Here is a 19,254-nt window from a genome sequence, read left to right on the forward strand (position 1 = left end):
ATGTGACAAGGAGTGAAATTGATTCTCCTCACGTGCAGATATTGCACAACATCAAACAAGCATAAATTGCCTTTGTGTTAAGCTGCCGAACACTCAGTTCAAATAAGAAACGAAGATCCACAAAGGTAACGCAGGGCAAGGTCAGAAAAGGAACTCGTACTACTCCAGAAATGAAAGATGAAAGAAAATTAAGACAACAGATAAATCTTGCAACCTTGACTAAGTTCACCTCAAAAACATCAAAGTAATACATCATCGGGAAGCCTGAATCTTAAAACAAGGTTACAGTAGCTGGAGACAAGATTCCTCTTTAATAGTAGTCAAGGGTACGATAAGCCATCGCAGCACTTTAACTGTCACCCTGCTTGTGTTTATGCCACTATAATCAACCCATCCTCCTGGGAAGAAAAAGAAACTCTGTATTTTTATGCACATGCACTATTATTGCTTTTAGCAATGCTTTTATTATGGTGTAATCATATCTGTACAGCATGGAATGGTTAGTCAGCCAGCGAGAAGGCAGAATCAGAGGATATATTATATAAAACAATGTAATATATCAGTAGAATTACTGTGGCTGTGAAAGTATGCACAACATTATGATGACCTTCTGTGAAGGAAGCATAGCCCTGCAGTAATGCTTCATAATGGTAGTAGTGCATCCTCTGACAGTAGTGTCAGAGGATGCACTACTGATTAGGTAGTGAAGTGGAGGCCCCTGGGGAATAAATTAGAAGAAAGGTGGAGGCCAGGACAGCCTGGAATTATACATTTTAGTCAGGAATTTCTTTGTTGAGATACTTACTGAACATTTTTCCACATCACTGGTCTGAGTGTGTTAAACAGATGTAAATGTTACATTTGTTTGTATGTGACTGAGGCATATTAAGTAAGTTTAAAACTTGTCTGAATTAATCAAATTTAGTCCTGTGAAACTCGCATTTTTTACAGTACCAGTCAAAATGTTTGCTCAGTGCATGATTCTTATGTCATTTCTATTATTTTCTACATTTTAGCAGCCTTATAACCTCTGCTGAGGAGGGTCAGATTACAGCCCCCATAAACGTAGACACATGTCCGCATCACCTGGTCGTTGGAGGCTGCATTAATCAGGCCTTTAGGTTCAAACAGCCATAGAAACCACTGTTGGCAGAGATCAATAGTAAGAATTGTTTACACAGATAATCAGAAAGAAAGGGCATTTTACCAGCACAAATCTGGACATATGAGTCCAAATCTGAGATTTTTTGGGTCTCACCATGACTTTGTCAATTGAATGGTGAGTGAGTGGTTTCTACATGCGTGGGTGTCACTGTGAAGCATGGAGGACGAGCTTTGCTGGGGAATTATTCAAAATCTAACTCGCAACCACACCAATGGCTATCACAAAATTCTGCAGCGACTTGCCATCACATCAACATGACGAGTGTCTCTGGCTCCATAGTTTTTTACTGGCTCCAGTTCTGCATCTTCAGTACAACAAATCAATTCCATTCCAATTCATTGACAAACCTGTCTGTGCTTCTTCTCTTTCTATTCTTCTTTCCTGCCCTACCCCCCCTTCTCCTCCTGCTTTACTCCAAAAGCCATCAGCAGGAGGATCCCTCCATCCGACCCTGGTCTTGTTAAGTGAGGTTTCCACATGGCACTGTTGCTTGTTCAGGCGTCAGGCTCTGGGCTCAGTGTTTAGAGATGCTACAAAAATAAAGTTAAATGTAATTAAGCTGAACCCATAAAACATGAAACGGTGGGATTGTATCGCAGTTCTGCGTGCTGACCCGAGTGCTTTGATTGATTTGCACTTGACCAGAGGCAACTCGTGATCATTTCAATTATCACTGAAATTCAACACACAAAAATATTTATCAGCTGCTTTGTTCATTTTCTGGATGTTTTTGGATTCATGAATTATGGTTGCAAACAAAGAGAGTGAAGTTTTATATTTGTAGTTAATCTTTAATGTATGGTCTGATAAATTTAAGCTGCATCAGTCAGAGATAAATGTACTTACTGAATGTAAGTACACACCTGGGCTCCACACGGGCTACACATCTGGGCTCCACCTGGGCTCCACACCCGGGCTCAATCTGGGCTCCACCTGGGTTTCTCTCTACCTGGAGGCAGAGATAAAAAGGATGATTGAGACTTGCTCTCAACAGTACAACACTGAGAGACGTGTCTGTCGTTAGAAACAAGGCCAAAGGGAATCTTCCTGTCCATGTGAAAGCTCAAATGCAGGTAAGGCAAATGTTGCATCAGCAGGTTGCCGTAGTGATGATGTTGATGGTGGTGCTGAGTTCAGAGCCACATTCAACAGTTATTCATCTCTGGCTTTCCATCTTAATGTCACCAGATCCAACAGGAAGAGGATGCCATGACCTCAATGCCAATAGACAGAAAAGTATTTGACTGAAACAAATGCAACAATTGTATCATCTCATCGAGGTGCCACTGAACTGTATGCATGTAATATGTACAGTAGTATGTAGAGTAGTATGTATGTAGTATGTAGAGTAATCGAGAGGCTAAGGAGAATGAATGGATGTCGTGAGATGTCATAGGAAATTGTGTGAATAAAATACCTACAGAAAAAAACCTTAGAGAGGTGAAAATTAAGAATGTTTGACTGTTTACAGAGGACTCTGAACTGGTAACTGTTCAATATAACTCTCTCTACGGGAACAAGTTGAATAATGTACCGTGATCAAAATTTCATTAATCTTTTGCATGATTAAGCGTGTGTAAATAAATCATTGCTGCAGCACCACTGGGACTGTCAAAAAAGAAAATAAGCAATGTGAGATTGATGGCTCAGGGCCATAAACATGCAGGTGCAAGCAGAACTGGAAGTTTGGTGAACTGGAAAATGATATCTTCAATTGAACTCTGAATTTTATTACATTTACGTGAGACCGGCTTTGCTGTGGGAGACAGAATGTGACTCCATCTCTGTCTCTGGCACTGTGGTGCACGTTGACATGCATCAGCCCACCTGTATTAATAGGTAGGTGATCAGTCACAAAGCTTTGTGGGCTTTATGTTGAATTCTGTGCATGCTAATGCTATCTCCCTTGTTGGGCACAGTGTGTACAATGGGCTCATTTACCTTTATCATGTTTTAACGGTGGAGTCAGTGCAAATGAAAACCAATTCAAATGTGTCTGGCTCTAGGTGTCGACAGATCAAGCACAGGAGCCCTTTAAACCATAGTTCTTCATCTGGTTCAGTTTACACTCGTCTGATGCAAGTAAATAATATGAGGTGAAATAAAAAATTATCCATTGAGCTGCACAAAGCTGGAGGTCAACATAAGAAAACCTGCCTTGAAGCAGGGTTAACTGGCAAGAAAACAGATTTCAAAAGGGTAGAAGGGGATTTCCAATTTTTTCTGAGACAGGGAACGTGTGTTTTGCTCATGCTGTTTTATTAATTTTGCAAAGGATTTTGGCTTCTCTTTTTGTCTGTGTAGATTCTCAATCATCCAGGTCCTTGTATCCAAGGTAGTTTTCTCTGTCAACTGGACTGGGTTTCTTCTCTTGAAGACGTTTCGCCTTCTATCCAGAAGGCTTCTTCAGTTCTGAAATCGCTGGGGAGAGAGCTTGAAAATATATAGCCCCTGTGGACCATCTGCACGGTTTTTCCAATTTGAATTTCAAGGAAGCTATCCATGTCAAATTGGAAAAACCATCCTTAAACAGAGGTGGTGGCCTGAGGCACTTCCTATCACCCACATACAATGCAGTCCTCCACTCCTTCCAACAGCAAAACAAACATTCACACCATTCCAGGAGACCCAGTGACTCACCACCATGTGATCCAGCAGACAAAGGGGAGACACCTCAACAGAAACTAGGTGAACGACCCGACCAACGACCCTGCTAACGACTCTCAGGTGACCACCCAGGACATTAGCATGCTAATGTCCACAGGGACTATATATTTTCAAACTCTCTCCCCAGCGATTTCAGAACTGAAGAAGCCTTCTGGATAGAAGGCGAAACGTCTTCAAGAGAAGAAACCCAGTCCAGTTGACAGAGAAAACTACCTTGGAGGCTTCTCTTTTTGTTGTTTTGCTGCCCGCTGTTGGTGTCCTATAGTGTCCTAACCCAGGTACAAGGCACAATTCAGCACTGTTCTAACAGCAAGGCCTGAATGAACCAGTACAGAATCCCGTCCAGACTCCTGTGACTTCCTGTGGAAGTGGCTGGACCTGCCATGGAGTCTCAGCAACATCACCCTTTATAGCATAACACAAAGCTTCAGCTTCTGCTCAGCAACCTAGTGGATGATTCCAAAGCTCTGGCACTTGGTGCCATGAGCAGGTCCTGCAGGTGGTATCAAAAACCATCTACCACCATCAAGTCAGTCCACTCGATACTGTCAACCAACCTTGTGTTCTCGTCAGAGACTTAACCCAGTTCAAATGTTCAGGGAGGGCTTCTCTCAACAGCAAGAGACTGCCACTTCCTAGTTGGTTTGGACAACAGGGCAACATACATAGAACTGCCAGACCGAGCCTGGACTCGATTACATTGACCACATTTTGTGCTAGTGTTTGGAAAAAGAGAAAGGGGAAAAAAATGAGTTTTCTGGTAGTAGGGGGCATGGCTGGACGGCTGGATGGTAATTTTGTGTATCTTTCACGCAAAATAATTGACATGGTGCATGAGGACGCTATAGCAGTCCGTTTAATATCACTGGTAACATCATCAGCATCACACTGTTGAAAATGTTGTGACCACCAAAGCAGAAATCAGACAAGCTTTTAGAGGTCTTTAATGCAACGTACACTTGTTAGACATTTACAGTACTGTATTTAACCACAAGGAATTTCCTCTCTATGTGCCTTTAACATGTTTTATGTGGAATAAACAGATTAATGAGAGAAACTCGTGTCTTGTCTGAATTCACAACATCCTTTTTAGGTTTTAGTTCCAGTTGCACTTACACAAAGAAGCGAACGGGTAAATTTTTAAATATTACTGTTTTTGCACAATCTAGTCTTGTGGCAGATTTGTATAAATAAAAGTAACTATGTTCCCAGGTCTCACCTATTAAACGTACACTTACCGTACTACTGAAAGTCTTAACCTTTAATGTCGATGTTTACACAAAGAATACTGAAGTATTTAGTACAGGTTAAGCTCAAATGAGCAGTAAAATACAGTGCATGACAAGACTTGTACACCTGTTCTATAGACAGTTGCAACATGATTCGGTACCGTTGAAACCAACGGCCTGTTCATGACAAGGGTGACATGAGAGACGTTGGCTGGAAGGTGTCCCAAAATACGAGGCGCTGCATCTCAAGGGACATTACAGGATTTGTGTTTGACGTGACATTCAGATGGTACCTGCAGACCGTTGAGGTCTTCAGGAAAGTTCTGCAGAGTTTCATTTGTAGAAATGAAGAAAACAATAATATTACTAAATAAAACAGAGGACATGAAATTAGTGCTGCATCTTTTGAGAGCTTGAACTAGAAAGAAATATGCACCTCCTGATTCAATAGACAAGTGGTCCGTGATAGTTCATGGAAACTGCTTAGAATGACCATCATTCTAAAAGTAAGCATGGAGCAAATTCCATAGAATGTTGACAAAAGTAAAGATTATTTACATTTTTTCTTTAAAAAAAAATCTCTAATTTGCCACCTGCAGTAATTAGACTCAAGTTTAGGATATAAAAGTACGTGTATAATCAATCAATAAAAGTGCCGCAGATAGTTCATGGAATGGAATGATAATATAAAGGTCTTTAAAAACAACCACAAATACTTTCGTAGAGATGATCATTAAGGAAGGTTTCCATTCAACTATGACTGCTTGTCATATGAACTTGGCGTTTCTCAAAAAATTCACATTTTGCATTGAAGGACGAGGCAGGAGACAGTTGCAAAGTTCCGCTCTGGTTGTATTCCATTCCCTTATCAGATTAAAACACACCATCTCTGTGACAGCTACCTAACGGCTATTACAATGTTGAACAACGTCCTGTTCTAACACAATAAAACGGATCTCTCTGTGAGATCTAGAAGCAGCCGGTGTTGCTTTGTTGCTGTATGATTATTTTGCTTTCATGATTAGTTGTTTTACTTTTGATGTGAGCCTTTGGCTTTGATGTCAGCCTTGTGATAAAGCCTGTCCAGCGTTGCAGGGTAATGGTACTGATATCTGGCATAATTTGCAGCGCATGATCCATATAATATTCTCAAATACTGCATGTCACCAAGAGGTTCCTTAACCTGCATTATACGTGTAACAATGAGAATTATAGTGCAAAAACGTCTTATTATGCAATAATTCCTGTCCTTTAGCAGCTGTCCTGTACCAACATAATCATACACAACAGAGGAATAGAGGATCTTTGAAGATAACGCTACAATGGTTTTTGTTTTTAGTCAGGAAAAACCTGGTGAAATATTGTCTTTTTTGAGCCAGAGGTAATTTTTTTGAAAAACAGGAAGTGTATATGGGAGCAGAAAGGCCGGCAAAGTTAATAAAGTGATGCCAATGCGGTATGTGATGCACTCAAAATCCCGGGCATTCAGTTTGACACAGATGGGATCTTTCCCACAGGATTAGATAGAAGATCTCCTCTCTGCACGGCAGACTGAACAACTGCTGCCTGTTCAAGGCCCCGGTGCACCAGTCCTCCATCTCTATCTAGGCAAAAGCTCAGCAAACCTTAAGTGAACTCATTTGTAGTGTTTTTCAGGCTAATAACGGGTAATAATGGAACCTGACGGGGGGCCGGCAGCTCAGTCTGTTGGGAACTGGTCTGAGGAGCGGAAGGTTCTCGGTTCGAGACCCACTGCAGACAAAACCTGTGGGTGTCCTGGTAGTAGGGGGAGGTACCAGAACACCTTCAGAGCACTGCCGAGGTGCCCTGGAGCAAGGTACCCAACCCACAAATGCTCATCTTGGGCCCTGCTGTGAACTGGGGACTCATCCGGAGGGGGAACTGCCTTCATCCATTGTGGACCCTCCCCATGACCCCCAAAGGGATGAAGTGGTTAAGAAGACAAGACAAGACTAGTGGAAACTGATGACAGTAATCCTAATGAAGGCTTATTGGGCTTCTAAATTCCACTGGTAAAATCATTTTGTATCCAAGTTTGGCAACATTACTTCATATATTCAATTCCCCTGAATTCATGGAACTAGTAAATTGAAGTTAAATTATCAAGACATCCATAGAATCATCTTGTATAATTAACATATGTCACACTGTAAGTGGGAGCTGCCAAACCATCATAGTATTGTCTAAAGTCTCTCCACTTGTTCTAGTACCTACAGTTGTTGCACCTCGCTTCAGCCTACGGAAGCCCTTCCCTCCAGAAATAACTGCAGCAGAGATCACCCTGTCCCTCCGTCCACCGTCCCTCTCACAAGGACGTCCTTTCACCCAAATGTCTGGGTCGTCACTGAGTTCGTAGATAGATCCGTCTTCCACGCTGTGCTCCAGTGATTCCAATGAGGAGTCCGATGCCTCGTCACCCAGGGCTGTCAACAACCGTCCGGGCAGTCCTGATGTGGAGCGCAGCCTGTACTGCAGCAGAACGCCCCGTCCTTTCCCCTGTCCATCCCCCTGGCTGGAACCAGATTGCTGCAGGGATTCCTGAGACGAGTTGTCGCTGCGGTCCTCGCCTCCGCAGGCAGAGTCCGGCCCATCCCCTACCGAATCCCTCTTCAGTAGGTCAGGGGACAGAGTGCTGGTCGTAGCTAACAGGAAGTCCACGGGCCCGCAGTGGGCATTTAATGAGATCATTCCCTTTCCTGTAGGAGGAGGACAATAAAAGTCATGTCTGAAACATTAGGAATGAGATCGTTTTATCTATGCATCATCTAATAAATCACTCAGGTAAACACAAAGTCTGACAAAGTGGTGTGTGTGGGTGGGGGGGCTAACCCAAACCCAAACTCTTGCTCTTCTTTATTTCTCTTACAAATGGTTAAATCAACCAGGCTGTCATCGCTACATTACCTGTTATTTTGGGGATGCCCTCCAATCTGGGAACTGGTAGAGTAATAATCAGGCCTTGGGCAGTGCCCACCCATAACAACCCCTGGCAAATGAGCAAACTGGAGACTTGCATGCTTTTGGGACCTGTAGTATGAAAAGAAGGAAAAGCAACTGTCTTGACTGCAAATTGCAAAGCCACAACACAGTATGTTTTGAGAAGATAAGCCTAGATTGTAACAGGCAATCTGTGAATAAACATGAATTAAATTGGATTTAATTGTTGCTTGATCAGTGATTTAAGATCTGAAGAACAAAAAGGGAACAATCCGATGCAAATTAAAGGTCCAGATTTCTTCCCTAGCATCTGTTTAGTGAATACAACTTCAGAATAGTTGATATTCATACAATTAAAGGACTTTGAAAAGTTACAAGGTCGTGATGAGTGTAGAGTGTGCCCGATGACAGCAATCCACCGTAAACCCATACGTTAGAATATTACATTATCATATTCCATTTTCTTGGGTCACATCATCCTCACACAGTTTTTCCCATCTCTCTGAAAGTGTGAACCTCTTTGGTGTGACAAACCATTGCTGGTCAGTGGTGTTTGCCAGATACTTTGTTTTCCGAATGTCAAATTGAGGAAAAACTTTGAATCTTGAAATGGGAAGCAGCAAAAGCCGACAGAACCCTCCGGCACTTAGTGTCCATATGAAGGACACGGTGTAGGTGTTGACAGATGGTTAGCCTCAAATACGATCAATGCCTCGTGGATTAAACAATTAGGGGTAGAAAACTTTGTCTTAACATCTGTACATATTGCCAGTAAATACTATTCTTTGTGGATTTCGTTTTGCATTCTTTCAGTGTGCCCTCAGCTCCAGGCTTCCTTGGTGGTCGAGTAATCTATATCAGGATTTAATTACCCCAGAAACCATGAACAGGTGAATTCTAGCGAGGAGACGCTGCTGTGCACATGGGCGGGGAAGCGAGGGCGCCAGAGGAAAACGCTAAACAGAGCCAGGAAAAGGATGAGCAGGAGGCTAGTCCAGTGTCTCACACGCGGCAGAAACAGTCTTTAGCTCCAATCTGAGCGCAACAATTCAAGACTCAAAGCTAGGAGGGACATAAAGCTTGGCTCTGAGCAACTCTGAGTGAGTGGGCTTCATGAAGGGAGCTGATAGCTCTCTGAAGCAACCTTCACTTTAAATAAATATTTTCTCACCCGTAGGACGGATCGGCTCGGCACCAGCAGAGGAAAACCATCGTTGTTGTTTACTAGGACTGCAAATCCCTATTGATCCTAAATCACACTCACTCTCTCTCTAACACACACACACACACACACACACACACACACACACACACACACACACACTTTCTCCTTCTAACACACACATTTCTGTTTTTGTGAAGACATAACCCTACTAACTCTAACCCCACTAACCCTAATCCCTAACCCCACTAAATCTAACCTTATTAACGCTAACCCCACTAACTCTAATCCCTAACCCTACTAACTCTAACCCCACTAACCCTAATGCCTAACCCCACTAACCCTAATCCCCAACCCTATTAACTCTAACCCCACTAACCCTAATAACTCTAACCCTACTAACCCCAACCCTACTAACCCCAACCCCACTAACCCTAATCCCTAATCCCTAACCCCACTAACCCTAATCCCCAACCCCACTAACCCTAATCCCTAACCCCACTAACCCTAATCCCCAACCCTATTAACTCTAACCCCACTAACCCTATTAACTCTAACCCTACTAACCCCAACCCTATTAACGCTAACCCCACTAACCACTAAAAAAAAAGATACACTGTAAATGATTTTTTTTTTTAAATAAAATAAAAGATTATTGTGATTAGTAAATAAAATGTATTAAATGACCTAACATCATCCCTGTATACACTGTGGGTATTTACCTGTGCATGGGTTGTGTTTGGGAAACCCTCTCACAGAAAATTACTCGAGTTTCTTTTTTCAGACAGGTGGAGTATAATAACTCACCTGTGGCTTCAGCCTTATTCAGAGCTACAGCTAAAGGTAATACAGCTAAAGATAGCGAGCTACAGCTACCTGCCAGTAGGGAAGATGAGCACCTTTAAGGAACTCAAATAATATTCAAAACAAGGAGACAGAATGAAAGTACTTGATCCTCTCAGAGAAAACTGCATGTCCTAAGGTGGTGTTGTGGTTGGCGCCGCGTTATTTATGCCTTTGCTCCAAGAGGTGCAAAACTGATCTGAACTCCCAGCAAGTTAGATAAGAGGAGAAACATCTTTGTGTCTTTTAACATTTGCTAGACCTTCAGGAGTTATTTGGGATTAAACATGAAATTTCTACCCTTATCTGCAGTATTACAGTGACATAATGATTGGATGAAGTATAAACCTTGAGGATCACATATTCAGTGTTGTTTTTTAACTAATCGCAACAGTGAGGCCAGATGTAACAGATCTGATGACTGAAGGAAAGTGCTCGTGTGTATTCCAAAATAAACAGTGGGGATTAAAGACAAAAACCCCTGGTCTAAAGAAATGTTGAATGAAATATGCTTTGCTTTCTTCTGATGAAATAAATGAATTATGGGGATTTCTCAGTTCTGGTACTAAACTATTCAACTGCTTTTGGGTCCAGTGCTTTTCCATTACCTTCTGCAGGACCTTCTGGTAAGTCCTCCCTTGGATTCTCCCCTGGCCCCCATCTATCAAGCACGTTTGCACACCGTCGTCATACCAGCGGTATTTCGTTTACGGGAGTAATAAAACGACATGGTGGTGGTCACCAACAGTCACATGTTCTGCTTGACTTAGATGACTTGGAACCCTAGCTGAGTAGGTATAACAAAATACCTCGTACCAGGTTTTCTCAATGGACGGGAAAGCCTAAAAGCTAACGACAAGGCAGTAACGCATTACGATCCTGTTATAAACCCGTTACGATCTTGTTACGACCCTGTTACGATTCCGTTATGACCCTGCTACGTTCCTGTTACGATCTTGTTACGATTCCATTATGACCCTGCTACAATCCGTTACGATCTTATTACGATCCCATTACGATCTTGTTACGATCCCATTATGACCCTGCTACGATCCCGTTATGACATCGACATGATCCCGTTTCGATCCTGTTATGATCCCGTTACAATCTTGTTACGATCTCGTTATGACCCTGCTACGATCTCATTACGATCCCACTATGATCTTGTTACGATTTTGTTACGATCCCATTAAGATCCCGTTATGACCCCGCTACGATCTTGTTACAAGCTTGCTACGATTTCATTACGATCCCATTACGGTCCCGTCATGACCTCGTTACGATCCCGCTACGATCCTGTTACAATCTTGCTATGATCTCGTTACGAACCCGCTATGATCTTGTTACTATCCCGTTATGACCTTGTTGCGATTTTGTTACGATCTCGTTACGATCCCGCTATCCCAGTAAAAGCACGTCACTGATTGTCCACGGCTAAAAGTAAATGTGGTCAAATGAGCAGCCTGTTGCATTTGTCTGGTCTCATCCGTCGCTCTTTACTTTTCAGTGCATGAGTAGTTGAACTTTTAGAGCTTTTTGAGTAATCCCTTCTTAAACTCCTTAAACTCACCAACAGACTACAGTACGTGAGGCTCCGTGACTGTGAGTCCGAGGTGGTAGTCTGCAGCATGGGGGCACCGCAGGGTACAGTTCTCTCTCCCTTCCTCTTCACTCTCTACACATCGGACTTCAGCTACAACTCAGACAGCTGCCACCTCCAGAAGTTCTCCGACGATACAGCCATCGTTGGACGTGTGTCTGAGGGGAACGAACTGGAATACAGGGAGGTCATCACCAACTTTGTCGCCTGGTGTGGACTTAACCACCTGCGCCTCAACGCCGGCAAGACAAAGGAGGTCGTGATCGACTTCAGTAGGAAGGCTTCCCACACTGCACCCGTGAACATCCAGGGTTTGGACATTGAGATCGTGGAGGAGTACAAATACCTGGGTACAATAAACTGGACTGGACTCATAACACAGACGCCCTGTACAAGAAGGGCCAAAGTCGTCTCCATCTGCTGAGGAGACTGAGGTCCTTTGGAGTGTGCAGGACACTGCTTAGGATCTTTTATGACTCTGTGGTGGCATCGGTGATCTTCTACGCTGTGGTCTGCTGGAGCTGTGGAAGCTCAGAGAGGGACAGGAAGAGACTCAACAAACTGGTCAGAAGGGCTGGCTCAGTCCTGGACTGCTCTCTGGACTCCATTGAGAGAGAGGAGGATGTTAGCCAAGCTGACATCAATTATGGACACCGCCTCTCACCCCCTACACGAGTCTGTGGGGGCCTTAAGCAGCTCCTTCAGCAGCAGACTGTTACACCCACGGTGTAAAAAGGAACAGTACCGCAGGTCATTCATCCCAACTGCAGTCAGATTGTACAACATTCACAACTCTTAATGTAGCACCAATAACCCATGGTCGGCATATTTTTCTGCACTAACTAATCATCCTACCTCTGGAATGTCTTATTTGCACCTTTATTTTTCTTCATATTGTTTGACATTCCTTCTGTATATACTTTTTAATTTCTGTATATAATGTACATAGTAATGTACACAAGAGTCTTTTTTTTTCTTTTAGTACTATACTGTACTGAAGACCACGGGCTACCGCTGTAACACGTGAATTTATAAAGATCAATTTGTTGAATTTAATTGATTATTTAAGGTGTGCTGATGCTGTTGTGTTTTATGACTGCCACTTCAATGCCGTTAGATGGGTAGGTTCTAAAGGTAGGTGCCTCTGGTGGCATGTTTTTATGAGATAAACTGATGCTTATCCTGAGTGAAAATGAATAAGTAACATGGCTGCACACAGAAAAAAGGAATTTATGAGTCTAACCCTAACCCTAGCCAAAAAGTGAGTGTGGCACGTATTAAACAATAATGATGCCAGGCATGTTGAGCGTGTACCCGTGTTAACCAGCGCTGAGCGGATTGAGATGTTGATTTCCTGCAGAAGCTCCAGCGTTTCAGTGTGAAACAGCCGGATGGAGGAACCCTCCGAGAACGCCATCCACACGCCTCCACCAGCACACACCATGTGTGAGACGCTGACCACTGGTTCCGGATGGACTTCAAAGCCCTGGAAAGAGAACAATGACAAGCTGGAACAGCAGGCAGCAAAGGTGTCCAAATGACTTCAAAATTCCAACATAAATACATTGAAATATGGTTTCAGACAGCGCTAAAGGCATGAGCACGTTCATCCCCAAACCTTTGATGAAAACCATTTCAAGAAAAAGGAAGTGAACTAAAACCATCAAAAGCAGCAAAAGAACCTCATGGTTGATTTGATGAAGGACATGATAAATGATTATTTTATTAATGTATCCCACTGCCAGACTGGCCACTCTCTGATTCAGCTCGTGCTGCTTCTCTGCCATGTTTGTACTGCAAATAAAACTGGCATTTTGTCCTTTGCATGGTTAATATCTATTCTAGGATCAGTTCTCTGGTTTCTGTTATTTTATGGTTTAATTAGGGGGAAATATTAGAATTCCAGTCACAGAGTCTTAATGAGAAGCTTCAAATAAATGGATCGAGGCTTATCGTTGGAGCACATGCAGCCCCTGCAGACGGCGGCGTGACGAGGGCGGGTTTGGGCATCATCAGTGTGCTCGTATCACCTTCAGTACACGAGGGACATCAGGCTGGGCTGCTGGTGGCTGCGAATGACTCATGTGAGATGAGAACCCAAAGCTATCCGATAGCTCCGCCACGTTTCCCCGAGCAGAGGATTAGTTACCGTTTACGGGACCAGGAGGCCTTTGTTTTTAGAAATTCGGGAAGATACGTTTGGTTCACGGCAAAGTCAGCCGCCGATTAAATTCCCATTCAGTAACTCCTGTGATCGTCGCTGGATTATGGAATGTGATCGAGGATCGCCTCAGTGGTCAAACCTGTCAAGGCTCTCAAAGGGACCTGCTGCAAGCATCACTGAGCATATGAACCAGAATCAAGCAGGTTCCAGGTTCTCTCATCAGGCAGGAGGCTCCTGACACCAGCTGCACCAGCAGCAGCCATCTGTCAAAGCAACAAGCCTATGGGTTTATCGGGTTTAATTAGGTTTATTAGCCTTTTACACCTGAGCGCTGGAATCATTTAGCATGTTACTGCTCACGCACCATCTGAAGTGAACTCACTGCAAACAAGATTTACCCAAATGCAGCAACACTTTCCACACACATTTTCACAGAATCAATATCAGGACTACAATTTAGTTTGATCGACTTTTATTGTCATAATTCAGTTTTTTTAATTCCTTCAAGAGACGTCTCAGTTTTTTAATGGTCCCCTTCTTCATCGGACTGCCATTGATAGCAGACCCGTTAGAGACAACATGGCTTCTATGGTTTGTACAGCAGATCATCGTCACTTTTCTTTGTTTTCATCCAACTTGCATTGACATTAACATCCAACGTGCTTCCCTGTGGAGCTAAAACCAATGAGCTGGTCCAAAAAGCTCGCAGGATCTTCTTCACACCCAGTGACAAGGTGTTTGTGTCTGATGCTGACCAAACTCCCCCGTCTCCCCTGTGAGCACAGGGCTTCGAGTAGACTTGTGACTGACAGGTGAAACAAGGTTAAAATAAAAGCACAAATGACGACGGTGCCTTTCTAAAAATTCATTCTGAAGTGTTTTAGGCCTTGTGCTTCAACCAAACTCTTAGTTTCACCCCAAAAAGCGTCTTTACATCCATCATCACACGTATATATGAGTGTGCCACATTACGATGCAGGTCCGAGCAGGGGCCAGAAAAGTGACCTGACTAAAATATTCTCAACAAGATGAAATCTACTAATGCTACAGCAAAGAAATCGCAAAAGCTCGTCCAAATCATGATGGAGCCGGCAACATCTGGTTGGATCTCAAGCAACCGTCCAGCTGCATCTCAACTGTGACGTCATCAAGGCGATGGCGCTGTAATGTTCCTGATAAAATGGGTTGTACAGAAGAGCGAGCTAGAGCTAGCTAACCACACAGCCTGTTGATGGGACTGACCCCAGTGAACCAAGGCTCAGTCTTACAGGTATAAAACACATGAGACACTGGCACCCTTTTCTAATGATGCATCGTCCTGTTCAATAAGCTGTGGTTCTTCTATTATTAAACAGGCCATTCACGCAACACTCTTCTTGTAGCTCGTTTTTTCTTGATGGAGGACTGTCTGAAGTCTTTCAGGGGAGCAGATATTAGCGATGAACTCCCTCTCAACACAGAGCCACGTGCATCTGCAGTGTGCAACACCATCCTATTTTATACAGGTTCTAGGTGCCACTTTCTCAGACCTTACTGCCGTAAGAAAAACAAGGCGTAACCAGGGCCAACATGTTAGCATTGTTGCGGATAGGTAAAACTAGAAAGGGGTAAAAGAATAGAAACTGGGACCCGCTAATGTCACAGATACTCCGATACCAATACGTGTCAAAGATATTTCAATCCGGTGCCATTTGATTCCATAGAACAGAAAAGAAGAACAAATACAGGAAAATGCAGAGCTGCCATGTGAAACACGCACCGTGGCGACGGAACAGTGCACATCCCTTTATCAGCATTCAGGGTAATCCACCGAAATTTATAGGAGACCTGACGATGCTGGTTTAAATCATTAAAACATTAAACTTCCTGTTCGCTAAAAGTGAGAAACTGGAACATTATGAAAGTTTATGGGTAATGTTATCTGACAAACATTTGAGGTTGGAAAAGTTAAGAATAGGAAACTTCTCACTTTGTGTCCACGGGAGCTCAGAAAGACACTTATCTAAATGTTATTTTTAAAAGGTGAATTTATGCAACTTTCTAAACCTGCTGTCCCCAAACTTTTTCCTGTGAGGGCCACATAACTTTTCCCTTCTCTGATAAGGGGCCGGGGTCAGTTTGTAACAGAAAAATTGTGAGGATTGCAGGAGTGTAAAAATGTATTGTTTTCAAGAAAGCACAATCAAATAACCCTTTCTGGATTCCTCACAAAAAAAGCCAGGAAATAAATAACACTATTTATGAAATAAATAATAACCAAATAACCCTCTCTGGTTTCTTCACATAAAAAAGTCCATGGAACATAAACTTTCTGTTGTGCTGTGCACAAACTTAACAGGTCCAAGTTCAGCTTAGTTGTGAATCTAACGATCGAGCAGAATCTCTTACTTAAATGACTCATATGAGCAGTCTCCAAAGTCCAACCTTATTATCAAATACAAATACACATATATGAAAAAAACTCAAAATGCTTTCTGGTATTGTTCAGGGGGCCGGACCAAATGTGGAGGCAGGCCGTATCTGGCCCACGGGCCGTAGTTTGGGGACCACTGCCTTAGACTCTCCCCCAGTTTAGAATCAACCTTTGTTCTTCCCTTGATCCAGAAATTAATTGATGGCTTTTTTAATTACTGGGATGGTGGAGAGGGATGATTGCCCACATGTCACTGCTGATTGTGAATTTCCACATCAAGCTTTTATCATCATAAAAGTGTGACGCGCTACCAGCACGCTGAGGCATAATTCCAGAAGGTAAAAACCCTGAGCAAAACCCTGATCTGATCATTTAACCCTAGTTGAATGATCAGATCTTGCATGAATCAAATGTCTTTAGACCTTCACTTACAGCTGTCTGCCCATCATTCAGTTAAAGGCAGCCTTTGAAAAAAGACTGAAAGCTTATAGAGAGCTCCATATGGAGAAAACCTGTTAACACTGTGGAGATTTTTTACAAGCCTTAGGATGTTCTGGCAAGCTAGCGATAGCTGCTCATCAAGCTTTGGCTCAGCACTTTTGTGAGCGAGCCAAAACCGAAGGACTAAAGGCAGGATTTGTCAATTCCAGCATGGTGTGAATCACCAAACATGCCCTGAAAAAGAGGCAACATGGCTGCAGGATATAGGTAGGAAAGGGGTGGGGCTATTGTTAGGAACATGTTGCTTAGAGATGGGCAGGTAGCACTTCAGGTATCACGAGCAGGCCAGTGCAAGCCTCATACTGGTAACGGCTGCTGATACAGGGAAGACGAAAATGGTGCGTCGGCGCCATAAAGGTGGCCGCTCCCAATGCAATGGCTGCTTTATTGTCTTGGTGGCAGGCAGAAAAAAGTCATTTGATTCCAGTAAGCTAGGTTGTTGCACCCATTATTTCTGTCTCAAGCGATTTGGGTTTGTATGCCTCTATCGCTGCCTTCTAGAGGTCATTGGTGTTTAACCTTCTGATCAGAAACATTGGCTAAAAAAGTGATCACATGATCAGGAGAGCCCATCGTCACAGTAGCAGAGGCATCCCTACTGGTAGTCGCCACCCAACATCCCTAATGTCAGGAATAGAAAAGGGCATTTCCACGGTGCCACGGCCACACGTCTGTGGGTGACCTCCAATGAAAAGGACTGGAAGAAGAGCTGGAAGGGAGCACACACGCACGTTTGGGAAGGGATTTCTCAGCGCTGCTGCAAGTCCAACAAGGCTGAGTGGATGGAGCAGACGTGTGGATGAAATTCCTCCAAATCGGGAAAATGAAGCTATTTCAACATGCAGAACCTTTAAAACCATCTAAAAAATGCAAACAATCTCGCATTTTATGCTGTGACTCTATACGGGGAACCAAACTAAAATACGGATCAATCATTTTTGAGTGGGAATGAAGAAAAACTGAGTGTGGTTCCATTAGAACCTCAGTTTTTACCTGCGTACCAGGGGTCTGGGCCTCCCCAGGGTGGTGCCACACACTCTGGCTCTGCAGAGATTTTTAGGTTCTTTAAGCTGTGAGGGTCTAGAAATGACAATTTGTGCATATTAAATTTTAATCCTGGCGACACCGGCCCCCACTGGATCACGAAATTCTTTATTTTTGGTCCGCATTCAAACGTCTTGAGCTATTATTTGTGATCCCTGAACTTTGTTCAGTCCCTCACGTCAGCGAGCCGGCAGCTGCCCTCCGTGGATGGTTTTCCTGCTCTGGATCACATGACTGAGGAAGGCGCCTCCAGCCCACCTGCCAAATTCCTGAATTTGTCTCTGGAATCAAAGGAAGAACTCGGGAGATATTTATTGGGCGTGCACATGTGAAGAGCGTCCTGCTTGGGAAATCTAGCTGCAGCTTGCGCAGTGATGCGACAGAGCTTCTTTTGTTGATCATGGCGGCGCGGCACAAGATCATAAACCCGGGATCTGCTCAGCTTCCAGACACGAAGCGATTTGGAGGCAGATTTTGGGAACTGTGTGGGAACCAGTTATTTATGTCAATACTGCCAGCCTGGGACACACTGAGTGGCCTTATTCCAAACTTTGCTAATTAGGAGCTGTAGCACTGGCGAGCCCCCTGAGCGTCTCCAGCTCGCTAGCTGTGCCGCCGACGCCCTCGTCTTCCTCCACATGTGGCCACGCCCCGCTGATGCCACATTTCTGTCTCACTGAGTGAAAATGTCTCAAGCGAAAACTACAAAAATCTCGTTTAAAAAAGGTCTTTTGAGAAGTCCGTCGCTTAGTAGCGCAATTAGAAACTTGCCAAAGGGACATTTGAGGCACATTTGACTCTATTTTGTTGCTCTGCATCGTCCAGACCTCCGTTTCTCTCTGTTCTGTCCATCCATGACAGAATGTCCGGGTGAAAGAGCTCGATGAAAACTGCTAAATTTCCCTTCCCACAAACCCAACAAACTACTTACCTGAGTAGTGAAGCTGGAAATGTCCATCACCGTGACAGAATTCCCACAGCTAGCCCACACCGAGTCATCCAAGACCAGCAGCGCTCTCACTGGTTCTGAGCCCAGACAGACACGTGTGGGGGAAGCAGCATCCCAGAGGGAATCTGCAGAGGGAGGGAAGCGCTCAGAACCACAAAAGGTCACACGACGGTCAGTTGTCGGCACCTCTCGGAAGGTTCTCTCCGACTTTTACAGTTTTTTGAGCAGTCAGAACATGTGAGAGGTGTCGCAGGGGGAGCCTAATGGATCACGAAGGAGATCACGAATCATATGATGACAAAACACCGACTGAAGCGCGGCTCCTCTCCTTGAGCATGAAGCACCTCCGTCACGCTGTAGGTGCAAATTATCACACATTATTTCATTAATGAAGGAAATTAGGAGCATTTTATTAACATTTTCAGGTGTTTATTTTTTGCTTCTCCTTAAAGAACAGCCCCACGATGCCTCTGACTCCCAGGGGCTGACTGCTCGACAGTTATAAAGGTCGTTATTCCACCTTCTAAACATTTGCACGTGGAAATGTCCCTGTGACGAC

The 19,254-nt window shown here is 43.7% G+C and overlaps 1 protein-coding gene across 2 annotated transcripts in view; it reads right to left on the reverse strand.

Annotated features, from left to right (window-relative positions):
- Window positions 1-4,671: 4,671 nt before the first annotated feature.
- Window positions 4,672-19,254, reverse strand: part of arhgef10la (Rho guanine nucleotide exchange factor (GEF) 10-like a) — an 81,682-nt gene continuing 67,099 nt past the window's right edge. For both annotated transcript variants that reach the window (XM_029826522.1, XM_029826521.1), the window contains 4 exons: window positions 18,678-18,820; window positions 12,939-13,110; window positions 7,987-8,109; window positions 4,672-7,778 (listed from right to left, as the gene is read on the reverse strand). In XM_029826522.1, coding sequence (XP_029682382.1) covers window positions 7,225-7,778; window positions 7,987-8,109; window positions 12,939-13,110; window positions 18,678-18,820 — 992 coding nt within the window. In that variant the 3' untranslated portion in view covers window positions 4,672-7,224. The remainder of the gene's footprint in view (window positions 7,779-7,986; window positions 8,110-12,938; window positions 13,111-18,677; window positions 18,821-19,254) is intronic.

Source organism: Takifugu rubripes, chromosome 19, assembly GCF_901000725.2.
Source record: "Takifugu rubripes chromosome 19, fTakRub1.2, whole genome shotgun sequence".
NCBI lineage: Eukaryota > Metazoa > Chordata > Actinopteri > Tetraodontiformes > Tetraodontidae > Takifugu > Takifugu rubripes.